This window comes from Danio rerio, chromosome 7, assembly GCF_052040795.2.
Source record: "Danio rerio strain M-AB ecotype USA chromosome 7, GRCz13ab, whole genome shotgun sequence".
NCBI classification, from domain to species: Eukaryota; Metazoa; Chordata; class Actinopteri; order Cypriniformes; family Danionidae; genus Danio; species Danio rerio.
Genome location: NC_141027.1, coordinates 3385329 through 3403031, shown reverse-complemented (window position 1 = coordinate 3403031; position 17703 = coordinate 3385329). Strand labels below are relative to the sequence as shown.

Sequence of the window (17703 nt, the reverse complement as noted above, 5' to 3'; positions counted from 1 at the left end):
TGTGCCCTCCAGAAACTTGCGTTCTGTGAATGAACGTCGCCTAGTGGTTCCATCCCAAAGAGGGAAGAAATCACTTTCCTGAACTCTCGCATTCAATCTGCCCAGTTGGCGGAATGAACTCCCTAACTGCATCAGAACGGCAGTTTCAGGAAGAAACCACAGATTCAATATGCAGGTGAAGATTTATTGTAACTTCAAAAATCAAAAACGCCTCAGACAGAGGATCAAAAATATAAAAGAAAAAGCACTGAATCAAAAAGGTAATTCAGGCAGCAGTAACTAGTACTGGACTGCAGTTCAATGGAATGCCCACAAGGTGGCGGACTCGTGGAGGTGGCGAGTATCCAGGCTTCGTGGGCGGAGCAGCTTGAAGACGAGCAGATGCCGGTGGCCGGATGTCGGCAGGCGATGGAGTCCGAGCGCCACAAGCAATGACACCGATATGATAGCCTGACAGGGCAGAAGAGAGATAAGCAGAAAGGGCAAACGAAAACCAAAAATAATCTCTATGGAGCCAAAGTGATACACAAGACAGGACAGGACAGGACAGGACAGGACAAACGTGGGTCTAGAGCGAGTGAGCTCGCGAAACACACAAGACGGTCTGACAAAGACAAGGAGGCAAGCGGGAATTAAGTAGAGGAGAAAATCAAGGAGCTACAGGTGACAATCATTGCTTAATAAGGGAATAATTAGGATAACAAGGAGGTGGGGAAAAGGATACGCTGACAGCAAAGCACATGGCGAACTGTCAAAACAAAGAGCATGTGCTCTGCGACGAAACATGAAGGCGACATGCCTTCATCACAAACAGGTAGGTCTAACACACTCTTCACAGGCAGAGTCACTCGCTGTCTTCAAGAAATGACTAAAAACTAGTCTCCACTTCACTTCCTAATCTGCTATTGCCTATCTGGCTCCACCGCTAACTACTACTGCAAAAAAATGAAGATACTAATGTTTTGCCTCTTACACTTTACACACCTGAAACTTGCCTGTAGCACTTATTCATTGTTGCTCTTATAGTTGTGTAAATTGCTTCCTTGTCCTCATTTGTATGTCACTTTGGATAAAAGCGTCTGCCAAATGACTAAATGTAAATGTAGTGTTTGGACTCTCAGCAGTGAAAATTAAACCACACTGAACTGAACTTTAACTCTGAAAACTTGACTGACACTGTTTACTATAATCTTCTATGTGAAGCTGCTTTGACACAATCTACATTGTAAATGTGCTAGAGAAATAAAGATGAATGGAATTAAATCAGCATAGGTGAGAGTAGGAACGTAGAGTGACCGGTAAATTGAGAGTGTTCTATCTTTCCCCCACTCGTGAACAAACCCCCAAGATACTTAAACTCCTCCACCTGGGGTGAGGATTATCCTCTAACCTGGATATGGACAGAAATGCCTGAAAAAAAAAAAAGAAATTCATAGAAAGTATATGGTCAGAAAACAAAAATCTATATTTAAGGTTGGGTTTTCCTCTGTAGCTGGTATGTAAATCCATATTATCCGCTTATGGAACATACAGACTCTTGACCACATTCAAATGAACACGCTGCTACAGATGTACAGAAACAGATATGTTTATGAGGAAGAAAAATAAAAGGTCTTTGTTTAGAGTAATAAACAAATGATTTGATGTTTTGAATGACAGATGAGAGCAGATATAGAATAATCACACCCTGCAGTTGCAGACAGAAACATCAGATTGAGGACAGAAACACACCTGCTCTGAGGTAAGAACTACTCATCTTCATTCTTTACACACAAATACACTTCTGACATCTGTTGATGTTCATATTTGATTGTGTAAAGCTCTCTGTGCTTATTGGCTCAGAAAAAAAAAATTTACGTCAAGGGAAAATTTCAGCACACTTAAATTAAAAGTATGGGTTAGAGGAACATAACTCTTAAGTGAGAAATGTCTGTTTATCAGTAAGTAAACAATACTGGATTACCAATATCAGAATACTGTGTCTCAGATATAAATACAGTGTTATTTAGACTGTAAAAGTGACTATTTACATTATCCAAATTGCATAATGTAATTCTAAATTTAATATTTTACAAATTTTCTTTACACATTGGACCGTTAAAACTATTCAGTTTCACCACATTTTCACAGGAAATTCACAAATACAAGAGGTTCAATGAGGCGGTTCATTCACTACAAAATCTAAACGATAAAGACAGTAAACAAAGATTTACGACAACATAGTATTCTCAAAAATACCAGCAAAGGTTGGCAAAGGCATCTTTGTAAAGAAGTTGTACTGACTCAAAAGTGTCGGTCTGTGGCTTTTCAATCTACTCATCTGTCTAAATCTTTCTATTGTACTCCTTGTTTAACCAATATAATACACCCTCCCCCAATCACTTCTTCTCTATCTTTATAAGTACATCCTCATATACTTTAGTACTAAAATCCAAAACTGGCTCAAGCCATGTTTCCTGAATACAGACTTTATCTGGCTTTTTTGTAATCCAATGTATAAAACCTTTAAACTCTTTACCATTTACTAACAGGCTTCTTGCAACCATTCAAGTTGTTTTATCTTCAGCTCTTCCTGTCTTTCTGCTTCCAGACTTTTATTGATTATTTCCCAAGACATGTTGTTTTTACTCAAAAACTATTTAAAACTTTTTTGATTATCTGGGTTTTGTGTTGGACTTGTTCAGTTATCAATCGTCACTGTCACACTACTTTCTTCTGTTTGCCATCCTCTATAGTTTTTTTTTGTTTTGTCAGTATTTTTAGATCAGTATATTTAGATTTACAACTTTCATTTGCTCAATTTCCACAGCTCTCTTCCTTATATCACATCCACTGTATGTTACCCTATGTTCTCTGACAGCATTTTTATATATATATATATATATATATATATATATATATATATATATATATATATATATATATATATATATATATATATATATATATATTTACATTTACATTTAGTCATTTAGCTGACGCTTTTATCCAAAGCCACTTACAAATGAGGACAAGGAAGTAATTTACACAACTATAAGAGCAACAATGAATAAGTGCTGTAGGCAAGTTTCAGGTCTGTAAAGTCTAAGAAGGAAAGTATTAGCAATTTTTTTTTTTGTACAGTTAGTGGTATATCTAGAGAGGCAATTGCAGATTAGGAAGTGAAGTGGAGACTAAATAGTTGAGTTTTTAGTCGTTTCTTGAAAATAGCGAGTGACTCTGCCGTTCTGATGCAGTTAGGGAGTTCATTCCACCAACTGGGCAGATTGATATATATATATACAGGGCTTTACATTAACTTTTTTTTAATCACCAGCCACTGTGGCTAGTAGATTTCCAGCATTACTAGCCACTTGCCATTTTCACTAGCCACAATATTGTTGTTTGGAAAATATATTTTATATAAATAAATGTGACTTTGACCTGCTAAAATGACTTGATTTAGATGTTGTGTTGTCCACATGCCTCCTCATTTATTTCACTGTTTGTGTGTGTTGTGTATGAGCTTGCTCACTGTGCATGAGCAAATGGGTTGTGTCGCATTGCAATTGGTTATTATTTCACATGACTTTTTAGGGCTCAGAAAAAAGGTTTTACCAAATTCATCTCTTACCACATCAAAAAGAAATAATTATTTCTCAGCTACATATTTAAATGTGTCAAAATAAGCAAATATATAGCTGTATACATGCACTTTTTATTCAATAAAACTTATATATATATATATATATATATATATATATATATATATATATATATATATATATATATATATTAATTAACATTTAAAGAAGATCTATTGTCATGCATCTAAAATATGCACAATAATCTGTCCTGGCTAAAGGTTCCAGATCAGCAGTTACACACAAATGGGAAGTTAATCTCATATTAAAGAAATGTTATTGTAAAGGATGATAATTAAACTATATTAACAAAAATAACTAAGCAAAAGAAAGCAGGTAAAAACATACCACGAGTGATAATGAAAGGATGATCACGTGCCTGAGCATAATTAAAATGAAAGCAGTGACTGCTGCTGTTGCTTATATATATATATAGCCTATATATATTTCAATCTTGACCTCTTAAAAGCAACAGGACTGTAGATACAAGAGCATCGTTTTTTGTGTCTAGTCTTTTTCAAAGAGAACCGATTGCAAATGAACAGAAAAAAAGCTCAAGTAAACGGGAGCGCGCGCGCTTTTTAACAGTTGCGCGCATCACATCACCTGTGCGCGCGAGTAATCATCCTCTCATAATTGTGGAAAAACTGTTACTGTTGATGTTAATTGTTTAAACTGATTGATTATAGTTGTAAATGGACACATAATTTACTTCGAGTGTTGCTTTAAAGGAAAATATACTATTTGTAACACTGGGTTCAAAATATACTGATATAATTTGATGTATTAATGTGTTTATTTGTTTATTCATTTGTCATTTATGTAATAATTGTTAAAGAAAAAACTGCACTGTGTGACAAGCTTAATACAGATCAATGCAAACAGCAGCTCGATGTCGATGTCTGATGATTATTCATTAAATTCCCCTTTTACAGGGGTGTAACAGCTGCGCTCCTTCTTATCTGCTCTCACTTCTGCAGATCTATGTGCCCTCCAGAAACTTGCGTTCTGTGAATGAACGTCGCCTCATGGTTCCATCCCAAAGAGGGAAGAAAACGCTTTCCAGAACTCTCACGTTCAATCTGCCCAGTTGGTTTAATGAACTCCCTAACTGCATCAGAACAGCAGAGTCACTCACTGTCTTCGAAAAATGACTAAAAACTCAACTATTTAGTCTCCACTTTCCTTCCTAATCTGCAATAGCCTCTCTGACTCCACCACTAACTACTACAAAAAAATAAAATTACTAATGTTTTGCCTCTTACACTTTACACACCTGAAACTTGCCTGCATCACTTATTTATTGTTGCTCTTACAGTTGTGTAAATTGCTTCCTTGTCCTCATTTGTATGTCACTTTGGATAAAAGCGTCTGCTAAATGACTAAATGTAAATGTAGTGTCCTCATTTTGCTGGACTTGTCAGCTGCTTTTGACACTGTCAACCACCAGATCCTGCTATCTACGCTTGAGTCACTGGGCGTTGCGGGCACTGTTATACAATGGTTCAGATCCTACCTCTCTGACAGGTCATTCAGGGTGTCTTGGAGGGGAGAGGTGTCCAACCTACAGCATCTAAACACTGGGGTACCTCAAGGCTCTGTTCTTGGGCCACTTCTCTTCTCCATCTACACATCATCTCTAGGACCAGTCATCCAGAGACATGGATTCTCCTACCACTGCTATGCTGATGATACCCAGCTATACCTCTCTTTTCATCCTGATGATCCCTCGGTTCCAGCTCGTATCTCAGCCTGCCTGTTGGATATTTCACACTGGATGAAAGATCATCATCTTCAGCTGAACCTCGCAAAAACGGAAATGCTTGTAGTTTCTGCCAACCCGACTCTACACCATAACTTTTCAATCCAGATGGATGGGGCAACCATTACTGCATCCAAAATGGTGAAAAGCCTTGGAGTAACGATTGATGACCAACTAAACTTCTCTGACCACATTTCTAGAACTGCTCGATCGTGCAGATTTGCACTCTATAACATCAGAAAGATCCGACCCTTCTTATCTGAACATGCAGCTCAACTCCTTGTTCAAGCTCTTGTTCTCTCCAAACTGGATTACTGCAACTCTCTACTAGCTGGGCTTCCAGCTAACTCTATCAAGCCTCTTCAACTGCTCCAGAATGCAGCAGCACGAGTTGTCTTCAATGAACCTAAACGAGCACATGTCACTCCGCTGCTAGTCCGTTTGCACTGGCTGCCAGTTGCTGCTCGCATCAAATTCAAAACTCTGATGTTTGCCTACAAAGTGACTTCTGGCCTAGCACCTTCTTATCTGCACTCACTTCTGCAGATCTATGTGCCCTCCAGAAACTTGCGTTCTGTGAATGAACGTCGCCTCGTGGTTCCATCCCAAAGAGGGAAAAAATCACTTTCGCGAACGCTCACGCTCAATCTGCCCAGTTGGTGGAATGAACTCCCTAACTGCATCAGAACAGCAGAGTCACTCGCTATTTTCAAGAAACGACTAAAAACTCAACTATTTAGTCTCCACTTCACTTCCTAATCTGCAATTGCCTCTTTGAATATCACACTAACTGTACAAAAAAAAATAAATAAATAAAAAAAAATACTAATACTACTAATACTTCCCTTCTTAGACTTTACAGACCTGAAACTTGCCTTTAGTACTTATTCATTGTTGCTCTTAGTTGTGTAAATTGCTTCCTTGTCCTCATTTGTAAGTCGCTTTGGATAAAAGCGTCTGCTAAATGACTAAATGTAAATGTAAATGTAGTGTTTGGACTCTCAGCAGTGAAAATTAAACCACACTGAACTGAACTTTAACTCTGAAAACTTGACTGACACTGTTTACTATAATCTTCTATGTGAAGCTGCTTTGACACAATCTACATTGTAAATGTGCTAGAGAAATAAAGATGAATGGAATTAAATCAGCATAGGTGAGAGTAGGAACGTAGAGTGACCAGTAAATTGAGAGTGTTCTATCCATCCCCGACTCGTGAACTAAACCCCAAGATACTTAAACTCCTCCACCTGGGGTGAGGATTATCCTCTAACCTGGATATGGACAGAAATGCCTGAAAAAAAAAAAGAAATTCATATAAAATATATGATCTGAAAACAAAAATCTATATTTAAGGTTGGGTTTTCCTCTGTAGCTGGTATGTAAATCCATATTATCCATTTATGGAACATACAGACTCTTGACCACATTCAAATGAACACGCTGCTACAGATGTACAGAAACAGATATGTTTATGAGGAAGAAAAATAAAAGGTCTTTGTTTAGAGTAACAAACAAATGATTTGATGTTTTGAATGACAGATGAGAGCAGATATAGAATAATCACACCCTGCAGTTGCAGACAGAAACATCAGATTGAGACATATAATATGTCCCAAATGATGTTTAACAGAGCAATGAAATTTTCACAGTATGTCTGATAATGTTTTTTCTTCGGGAGAAAGTCTTATTTTGTTTTATTTTGGCTAGAATAAAAGCAGTTTTTTATTTTTTAAACACCATATTAAGGACGATATTATTAGCCCCTTTAAGATATTTTTTTTCGATAGTCTCCAGAACAAACCATCAATATACAATAACCTGCCCAATTACCCTAACCTGCCTCATTAACCTAGTTAAGCCTTTAAGCTGTATAGAAGTGTCTAGAAAAATATCAAGTAAAATATTATTTACTGTCATCATGGCAAAGATAAATAAATTAGTTATTAGAGATGAGTTATTAAAACTATTATGATTAGAAATGTGCTGAAACAATCTGCCCTCCATAAAACAGAAATTGGGGAAAAAATAAACAAGGGCGCTAATAATTCAGGGGGGCTAATAATTCTGACTTTAACTGTGTGTGTATATATATATATATATATATATATATATATATATATATATATATATATATATATATATATATATAAAGCAGAGTGGTGAAGAGATATAGGGCTCTATTTTGACAATCCAGGTGCAGCGCGCAAAAGCATTAAGAGCGTGTCAGAATCCACTTTTACTATTTTGAAGATGGAAAAATGTGCTTTGCGCCATGGGACATGGTCTTACAGGGTTAAGCTTATTCTCTTGATTAGTTATAGGTGTGTTTTGAGAATAAACCAATCAGAGTCTCACCTCCCATTCCCTTTAAGAGTCAGTTGCGTCGCGCCATAAGCGCATTTGCTATTTACATGACGGACTTGGTAACTGGAAAAACTGAGGATTTCACTAGAGAGAAAATAGTTAAACAGAGCATCTGCAGCGCGAGATTGAGAGATGAGCCTCCTCATCTACTTTCACTTTCACTCGTGGATAGGGAAAGTGTTTTAGGCACAGACATCCATTAGCCTATAAATAATTAATTTTTCATATTAATAATTAATATGATTTGTTTCAAAACTATTTCTAAATTCAGTTCTAATTTGCAGCAAATGAATAAATGAACAATAATAACAAAATGTGCTCAAAAACCTGAGTTATATCCTAATACACATGCTGTACCCCATATGGTCTAAAAGCTGACAGGTGGACAAATCTAAGCTTGTTTTAATAAAACAAATATAAATATGCAGATAATAAATAAAAAATGCTAATAATAATAACATTATACAAAAGCAAATTGTGATGAATGAACTGAAAAAGCCTCCCAAGATGAAGAAGACATGAAGGCAGTGGTGTTTATATTTATGTAGGCTAGAAAATAATGTTTTGTAATATTTTAATCCTTTAAATTTATATCCTATATCTATTCTTATTATATCCTATATATATATATATATATATATATCTTTAATAATTGTATTATTTTTCATATGTAAAGATATTTGCGTATTGCTCTATAGAACAGTCTATTATAGTTTCTCAAAATAGCAACGCTCCAGCAATGCACCTCAACCCACCCCCTTTTTTAGACCAGAACGCCTATGGGTGCACATATGAGCGCAAATGCATTTGCTATTTAAACAGCGTGGTGCTGCACGTTAAAACGACTCTTGCGCCAAGCTGAAACTAGCAAACTGTTGAGTCTCGCCTTACGCCACATTGCGCCGGGTGTATGATAGGGCCCATAGTCTTACTGCAAAGTTCATATATCCAATCTTTTATTATTTTATTTTAAACGAAAGAACTGACTCCTGAAATTCCAGAAGAATAGATAGGCTATAAAATGTTTTTTATTCAGCTCGCTTCATCTCCAGAAATACTCTCTATAGTATTTTATTGTAATAATTTTTCTAGATCTTCTTCAATTGCAATACAAGTTATCAGTCCCTGTTTTAGTCACTTCTCACCCAAAATCTTTCTTTCGTTCTCTTTATTTTTTTCTAGCTGACATTATTCATTTTGAGCGCTCTGCTTTTATGATCTTCAGTTTTACAAAACATGAGCTGACGTCCATCTCTCAAACTCCCGTATCCACTTCTCTCTGGCTTTTTCTTTAGCTTTTTGACAGCTACTGGTCTTAAGGTGCTTTCACACCTGTGAATCGATTCAGTTGTTCCGAAACAGAGATTACAATTGTTACATTGTTGCTCTTTGCTCTTGGAGCGGTTCACTTTCACACTGCAAAGTTTCTAATCGGACCAAAAGAGCTAAAACAAGTCACGTGCGAGTAAACTCTCCTTACATTGGTCAGTGTGTCAGGGTTTATTTTGCAGCGTCCCGCTCAGCTGTCAGAAGAGGTGGTGGTTTGGTGCTGATTGACAGGGTGCGCGCGCGATGTGTCTGAGGAGAGATGCGGTGGAGAGGGGTGAGAAGGGTGCGCGACGATGCCTATTTGAGGACCGGGAGGGAGACGCGAGATTACCGGGAGATCATCACTCGTTTGCGGGCATCCGGAGACTCGCGAAACTTCATGCCCTACTCATAATTCTCTCTTCATATAGCCGTAAGCCTATTACATATCCATAAAACACTGCGATATAACCGCGCTCGGATCGGATCGCTTTCTCACTGCAATCGAGCCGAGACCACCTCATTCAGGCGATCTCGGAGCGATTACTTTGGCGCGGAACACAACGCGATTGCCCTGTTCACATATGCCAAACGAACCGCGCTAACTGGGCAAACGAGACACGTTCCGAAATAAAAGTGTAGGTGTGAAAGCACTCTTAGACTAAGGTGTCCATGTTCTTTCCTGAATTCAAGAATTGCATTATATTCCTTCTTTTTCCAAACAGCTCTGTATTCTTCATAACTTACATCTGAGTACGAATATCCAATCTTTATTTACTGGTTTGCTAGCAACCAAATTTTCTTAATTTCACCCATTTTTTTTTTCTTTTTTTTTTTTCATTTCATGCCTATACTCACTCATTCCAGTCACAAAGCAGTGTATGTTCATCACCATGTACTCCAAACACAGCAGCAAACCTCTGTCCTGCCCTATTTTTCCACAGAACTCTTTCTCAGGTTATCAAGTTGAGCGTATCAAATGTATTTATTTTTTAATATGTAACATTTTTTGTGACTGAAATATAAGTTCAGATTTAAAGTTAATTTTAAAACCCCTTTAAAGTGAAAATAAGAGTTTGTTAAAAAATAAATTACAGGAATAAACAAACTAAATGATCAGATCTTATATTAGTACGGCTCTACAGTTGTGTATTCTGTATTCATGCTTCTATTTTACTGAAATGTTCTCCTCCTAAATGGATCTGATTATTATTATTATTATTTACATTTTCAGAAATGGCTCAATCTCTATATTTCCCTCTTCTCCTCATTGGTGAGTGTGTTTGTAGTTTTAATTATGGTTTATAGTTTCATTAGGTTTGACTCTGTTCTGAAAAGCATTAAAGCAAAGTGTCTCTTTCACAGCTCTCTGCTCCATATCTGAATGTGTTCAGCGTCAGTATCACTTTATCAATGAGAACAAGACCTGGACTGAAGCTCAGAGATACTGCAGAGAGAAATACACAGATCTGGCCACTGTTGACAACATGAACGACATGATCCAGCTGATGAAGAGTGTGAATGATGTACGTGATCAGTATGTCTGGATTGGTCTCCAGATGACGAGTGTTTATACATGGCATTGGTCTTCAGGTGATCCTGTGCTTTTTCTCAACTGGACGTCTGGAGAATCAGCCTACAGTAATAATTGTACTGTTATTAATAATGGACAATGGATCATTGAGGCATGTAGTAACACTCATGTCTTCATCTGCTACAACAGTGAGTACAAACACTTTTAGAAAAAATATGCAATTATAAAAAAGTGATATATTAAGTAATACATTTTTGTTTATTTCATTTAAAGGGGGGGTCTATATACAAGTCTATATATATGTAAATATTGTTTTACCAAAAAAAAAAAAAAAAAAAAACGTTAAACAAAAATGTAATTAAATTAAACCAAAACATGCGGTGCTGTATGGTTAACATGTTGCATATCTGACCATAAGAAATATGTTTGTAAATTATTATATATTCAAATTGTAAAATGCTAAATACATAACATAAAATATATTTTGTAATTGCACTTTATATGATTATAAGTTTTTTTATGTCAGATGTTCTGTTGTGACAGATGTTAGTAATAGTAATAAAATAACTCATTTGTTTGATAACACAAGCATTTCTGATGATGTTCCTCATTATTCCTTCATTCATTAAAGTGAGCAGAGGACTGGTGTTTGTCAATCAGTTGATGAACTGGAGAGACGCTCAGAGTTACTGTAGACAGAATCACATTGATCTGGTCAGTGTGAGGAACCAGAATGAGAATCAACAGCTGGAGAAGTTCATTAATGACAGAAACTCATCTGGATCTGCAGTCTGGATCGGTCTGTTCAGTGACACATGGCAGTGGTCAGATCAGAGCAACTCCTCATTCAGATACTGGGCAGATGATTTTCTAAATTTTGCATACAGTGCAGCGATTCAGACAAACAAACAGGGAAAGTGGTATGACATCTCTAGTGTTTACCACCAGATTCCTTTTGTGTGTCATGAAGGTGAGCAGATCCTCCAAACACACTCAATCCATCATCAGCTCCAGATCTCTTAAAGTTGACTCTACATGTCTGACATGACAAATTCCTCCACAGTGTTTGTTCTGCATGTTGTTGTTGATCAGTCTCTCTCTAGTTTCTGCTTTGTTTTGTGTCCAGATAAACTGATTGTGATCCAGCAGAATCTGTCGTGGTCTGAAGCTCTGAGATACTGCAGACAGAATCATGTGGATCTGGTCTCGGTTCAGTCAGTGGAGATGCAGCGTCGTGTGATGAACGTGGTTAAACTGGCGTCTACTGAGGCGGTGTGGTTGGGTTTACACAACTACTGCAGCATGAACATGTGGCTCTGGCTGAGTGGAGACATGGTGTGCTATCAGAACTGGGCTCCAGGGAACGGCAGCACACCGGAAAACTGCAAACTGGAGAACAGAAAAGGAGCAGTTCAGTCTGGAGGAGATCAGACCTGGATCAGCCTTCCTGAATCTCACAGACTCAACTTCATCTGCACTAACTACTGAGAGTGAGAAAAGATGAGATTGTCAGTGTGTTTATTAACATTCATTGTTCTGATTTACTTTTATTATAGGTTTGGTTTGTTTCTTAAGTTCTGAGTGAATCTGCTATATGTGCTTTAACAGCCACAATAGTCTGTTTTATTTCTGTATTTTATCATGATATAATCTGCTCTTATTAACACAAATGTTTCAGATTCACATTTAATATACTTTAGATGTGATAAGTATGTTTGGAAAAACTTCTATATCTGGTGATGTTTGTCGTGTTTTTGCATATATTAATGACTATTTGAATGTGTTTCTGTGAGCAGCATTACTGGAGAAACATCATGAGTCTCTCAGGAGAATGAAATCTGCTTTATTCATGTAAGGCTGAAGTCAAAATCCTGTGAGAAACTGAAGATAACAGAACATCAGCAGAAATAAACTGATCTACATCCTGTAATTTTGTCTTCTGACCATTTTGCTTCTTTCCATCGCGATTCAAAATAAATTAGAAATAATATGAATAAATGTAAAAATGACATCTGATTGTTGATTTGTTTGGCTCAGTTTCCGCAGTGATATTTTTATTTGAGTGCCCACTGTTGGTGTTGAGAGTTACAATATGGAATCAGTAGATAATATAGGAATGAGTTATATTATGCAAAAACTTTAAATGCTTTAATATTTTAGCACACAGTCATTATATGGAGTATAAAACCAGAACCAGATCTCCCAGCAGCGGATTAGGCTCTGGCTCCAGCACCAGTCTACTAGAAACTTGAAGTGATGGAAGAGTACAAATAATCATTTTTTACAACCAAACTTGCTGAAATAATAAAAAACTCAACATTGATGTCATCAAGACTTGAGGAGAGAATAGTGTCAGATTTATTGTCATCCACAAAGATGCTGCATTACAAACACGTCGCGTAAGCGGTAGATCATTTATAGTAATCTGACACAAAGATATATATATATATATATATATATATATATATATATATATATATATATATATATATATATATATATATTTATTTTTATTTATTTATTTTTTTTAATCTAAAAAAATGCAAGGAAAATTCAAATTAATTCCAAAAACTTTAAATATAGTCTGTGTTAGTAAATGCCAGACTATTGATGAAATCCAGCCATAACTCTGTATGACAATGCTTCAGATGAAGGTTTTAGAGCCTACAGCTAATTTATCTGACAGATTCTGGAGTTCATTACACGTCTAAAGAAAAATATACATGATAAAATATCCTAAAACAAATACATTTATACATATGGTATACAAGTATAGAATTTCACTCATCCAGGAAATAGAGGCAACTTGAATGGTTTGTGAGCACAATAAAATGCACACAGCATCCCTGTAAGAAATAATTCTGAAAGTCAACTGTGATAAAGTCACATTAACTTTCACCGCTGGAAAAGCAGCACTGACAGTTACACACACATTCTCACGCACACACAATTACTTACACACACACACACACACACACACACACACACACACACACGCCCACGCCCACTAACCTCATTCATTCATCATATTGTTCCTCCCTGCTGTTGCCGCTATCGGAGGAGCGGGTGCACACGCAATCTTGATAGCACATGGACATTTCCATGAATCCACTCTCCGCAATTCATAGTCATGGACAATTTCATTGTTTTATAATATGCATTTATTTTTGCCTGGTAATCCCAATGACTCCCTTATGATAGGTTCAGTGATTAATTTGTTCCAAAACACTTTTTAGCATGAGGCTAAACTGCACTTATTGGTCTGATGACCCCCAGTCTGTTGTGATTGGTCGACTGCGTTCAGCTTGATGCTGTGTTCACACCAGACGCAGAACGCGCAGATAAATCGTGCTATTCGCTCACAAGTAGCCGCGTGATCATTTGAGTTTACTCGTTACATTCGCGCGTCAAATTTACTTCAGAACAGACGCGGATTCGCATGATGGGCAGGGCTTCTGTTTGCCAGATGACTCTAGCTTCATTGATAAATGGCTAACATGGATCTTACAAAGAAAATAGCAGTGTTTATGTGCTTTATGAAGACTGAAAAACAGCGTTGATACATTTAGGGTCGTGTCTGAGTCCACTACATTCTTTCAGAGGACCATCTAGCTCTGTGAGCTCATAAACACCTTCAGAAACTTAACCTGGATGATGGAGTCTTTCAGCGAAGGCTGACGGAGGCTTCTAACTGAGCCCAGCCCAGTTGATAAACTTTTTGATGGTGTCAGCTGGAGGATTTCCCCCGGGTCACCAACAACAAGCTATACGTCACAATCATGCCCCCACAAGAGCAAGCTTCTGATTGGTTAATGTGGGGCGATTGTCTGCTGAATTTCAGATTTTCGAGCTCGAGCGATTTGTGCATTCAGCGCATCAAACGCGCAAAATGCTCAATTAGTGCAGCGCAATTCGTGTCATTCGCACCGCAGGATGTCTATTCGCATGTTTGCATTGACTTAAAATGTAAATCATTCACGCTTAACGTGCGTTCCACGTCTGGTGTGAGCGCAGCATGAGACCGAGAAAAAATGCCCACTACATCTTATCAACAAGTAGAGTGTACGTGTATGTGAGCCCAATGTAGGAGTGCAATAAAGCAATGCAGTAAAACACCAGGGGCCTCATGTATCAACGCTGCGTACGCACAAAAACTTTGCGTACGCCAGGTTTCACACTCAGAATCGCTCACGTTTGGATTTACTAACAATGAACTGAACGTGGGAATGTGCGCAGCTTCACGGCAGCTTTCTGGCAGGCGTACGCACATTTTTTGTGCGTGTCTGTTTTATTTCCATTGGCGACTCCTAGAGGCAGTTGTGTTAAATTCCTCTCTACAAAGTGTCTGAGCCTTGCAATGGCAGCTGTATGAGACGGGTTCAGCAGGTATATAAGGTTTCCATACCATACAGTTGACCAGCTAAACATTAAAGCACAATTTGCAGCAGTCGCCTGTTTTCCCAATGTAATCTGAGCAATCTACCGCACGCACATTGCTATAAAGACACTATCTGAAGATGAATTTGCATGCGTGAATCAGAAACATTTCCATTCAATAAATGTGCAAATAAAATATGATGCTTATTGATATGAACTTATTGATGATGCCTACTTGTCTTTCTCGTGATAAATAGTTGGCAAAATCTGATATTTAGCGGGGAAAAAACAAGAAAGAGTTCATCAGACGCTGGATTCGAGCCGAGTTCATGCTCGAACGTTTCAATTCATAATCACATGCCTTTTACGAGCGCGCCACTGAGACTGTTAAGCGTTCTTCAACATTTTACAGATATAAACCACACTATTTGTTTTTTTTAATGCACTCAGTGCGATATGTTCAGACCCAACTGTGTTAACCGCATCAGCTAAACTCTCCCACTCTATTTTTTTCTTTTGTTGTTAATTCCGGAGAACAAACTTGCAAATAACACCGCTTTTCTCCGGTCTACCTCCGAAAGCAGCAGCTCCAATTCACATTCTGTTCAAAGTTTCTCTTTTTGCTTGCTTTTTCCTTTGCTTTTTCCATTAGCATAGTCATTAGCATATTCATACGGGGGAGGAGGCAGGGAGGGGTTTTGTGCTCGTGCATGTTGCGCTCAGTTTCACGTTCATTCGGATGTACAAAAGAATATGCGTGAGATTCGGCGTACGCAGTGTTTCATACATCTGAATTTTTTTCTGCGTACGCACATTTACAGCTTTGTGCGTACGCAATGTTTTAGTAAGATTTCCACGCAAGTCTTCGTACATGAGGCCCCAGCTTATTAAAGAATTATTTTAAAAATATTAGAATAATATTAGAAAATTAATGAATGAATGTTAAATCAAAAGTAAATCACAAATACTTGAAAATGAGATGATTTAATTTACAACTGAATTAATTACAAGTAACTATAAAATGATAAATTATGAAATTATAAAAACATTCATTGTACTCAGCTTAAATAGCAAATAAAAAGTTACTTGAGCGACAGAGAAAGAGAGAGTGTGGGAAAGAGACAGAGGGAGGGATAGAGAGAGACAGAAAATAAGCCAAAAAGAGAGCCTGATAACAGAAGGAGCTGAGCAGGAAAAGATACCAGAGCAGGAAAAGATACCAGAGCAAAGTTTATTGGCTATTTTTTATTTTTTTGACCCTGCGACCAAAGCCCAAATACTGAGACACACAAACTGACCACATCGTAACACCCCTAAAGTCCACGTATTAACCAGCCCTGATCTTATCAGTATCTGCCTTTGGATTCAGTATTGACCTACTTGGTGAAGAAGACATGTTTTACCATATAAACAAATGCATATGTTAATTTGGCTTCCTACAGCATGCGATAACGTGAGCTCTGCTACCAAAAGAGGAGAAGAAGCCATGACATCAAAGCAAATAAAACTTAATTTTTCTCTACCACTAACACTTTTTACTCAGACAGAGTTAACACAAAACAATATCTAGATGCATAGTTGAGGACATGTACAATTTTTACAATTTATTTTATGGTCATTTGACACATTTTATTTTTTAAAGTAACACAATCATTACTTTTCCTGGTAATTAGTTACTTTAATAATTATGTAACTCAGTTGCTGTTTGTGAAAATTATAGGCTAACAGGTTGCGGCTGGAAGGGCATGCGCTGTGTAAAACATATGCCGGAATATTTAGCAGTTCATTCCGCTGTGGCAACCCTTGATTAATAAGGGACTAAGCTTGTAACGACTACAATTTTGAAGTTACATTAAAGAAATTGAGAGGGACCACAAAATAACTTTCAGAGAGTCATGCATATTTAGAATAAATGTAAATGACAACAGGAATAAATAATTCTTGTTACACACTAGAGATATGACATGATCAGGGGTCCATTCATCATACGTGAAGTATGTACCAAATGCTGATATTTGCTTACAGTAGTAGTTATATACACTTGGGAAAATAGGTTAAAATATAAAAGTAAAAAAAATAAATAAATAATATATATATATATATATATATATATATATATATATATATATATATATATATATATATATATATATATATATATAAATAACTTGCAATCTGCACCCCAGAAATGAAAGTACAAAGACTGCCACCTGGTGGTGCAAAAAGAAAACTTATTGATATGAACTTTTTAGATAGCTTTAGAACAATGTGTATGAAAATAGAAATTCACAATATGTTACTTTTTTTAAAAACAATAATACATTTATGCAGTCATAAACATGTTTTGATAGTTAATATGCCGGTGATTTGATGCTTCACAAAAGTTGCAGACGCCTTTACCAAAATCAAAACACTTTTTTAAACATTCAGTTACTCTTTACACCGATTAAAAAACGGCTACTATAGTAAAGAAAATCTTTTCTAAATGTAGAACTATATACACTGATATGCATTGAAATACATGATAAATACACTTGACACATGAAAGTGTAAAGCCTGCAGCTCACAACAAATGTGTTTGGTTATTGCACATCAAATTTAACAAACGGTTTTCTACTAATTTGATGTAATTTTGCTCACATGGATAATTGAATATTAATCAGATGATGTCATTACGCTGCTGTGCCGTCAGCCAATCATTGCTGATCATGATTTCAAAGATGGATAGATCT

General features: G+C 36.8%; 1 protein-coding gene and 1 long non-coding RNA gene across 2 annotated transcripts in view; both read left to right on the top strand.

Annotated features, from left to right (window-relative positions):
- The window catches only part of LOC147842925 (uncharacterized), a 959952-nt gene that overhangs the window by 814385 nt on the left and 127864 nt on the right, over positions 1–17703 (top strand). The window lies entirely within an intron of this gene.
- si:dkey-88n24.9 overlaps positions 1–17703 on the top strand; it is a 203030-nt gene that overhangs the window by 165243 nt on the left and 20084 nt on the right. The window contains 2 exon segments of the mRNA NM_001328055.1: positions 11721–12128; positions 12159–12235. Of these exon segments, the coding sequence (NP_001314984.1) occupies positions 11721–12082 (362 nt within the window). The 3' untranslated portion in view covers positions 12083–12128; positions 12159–12235.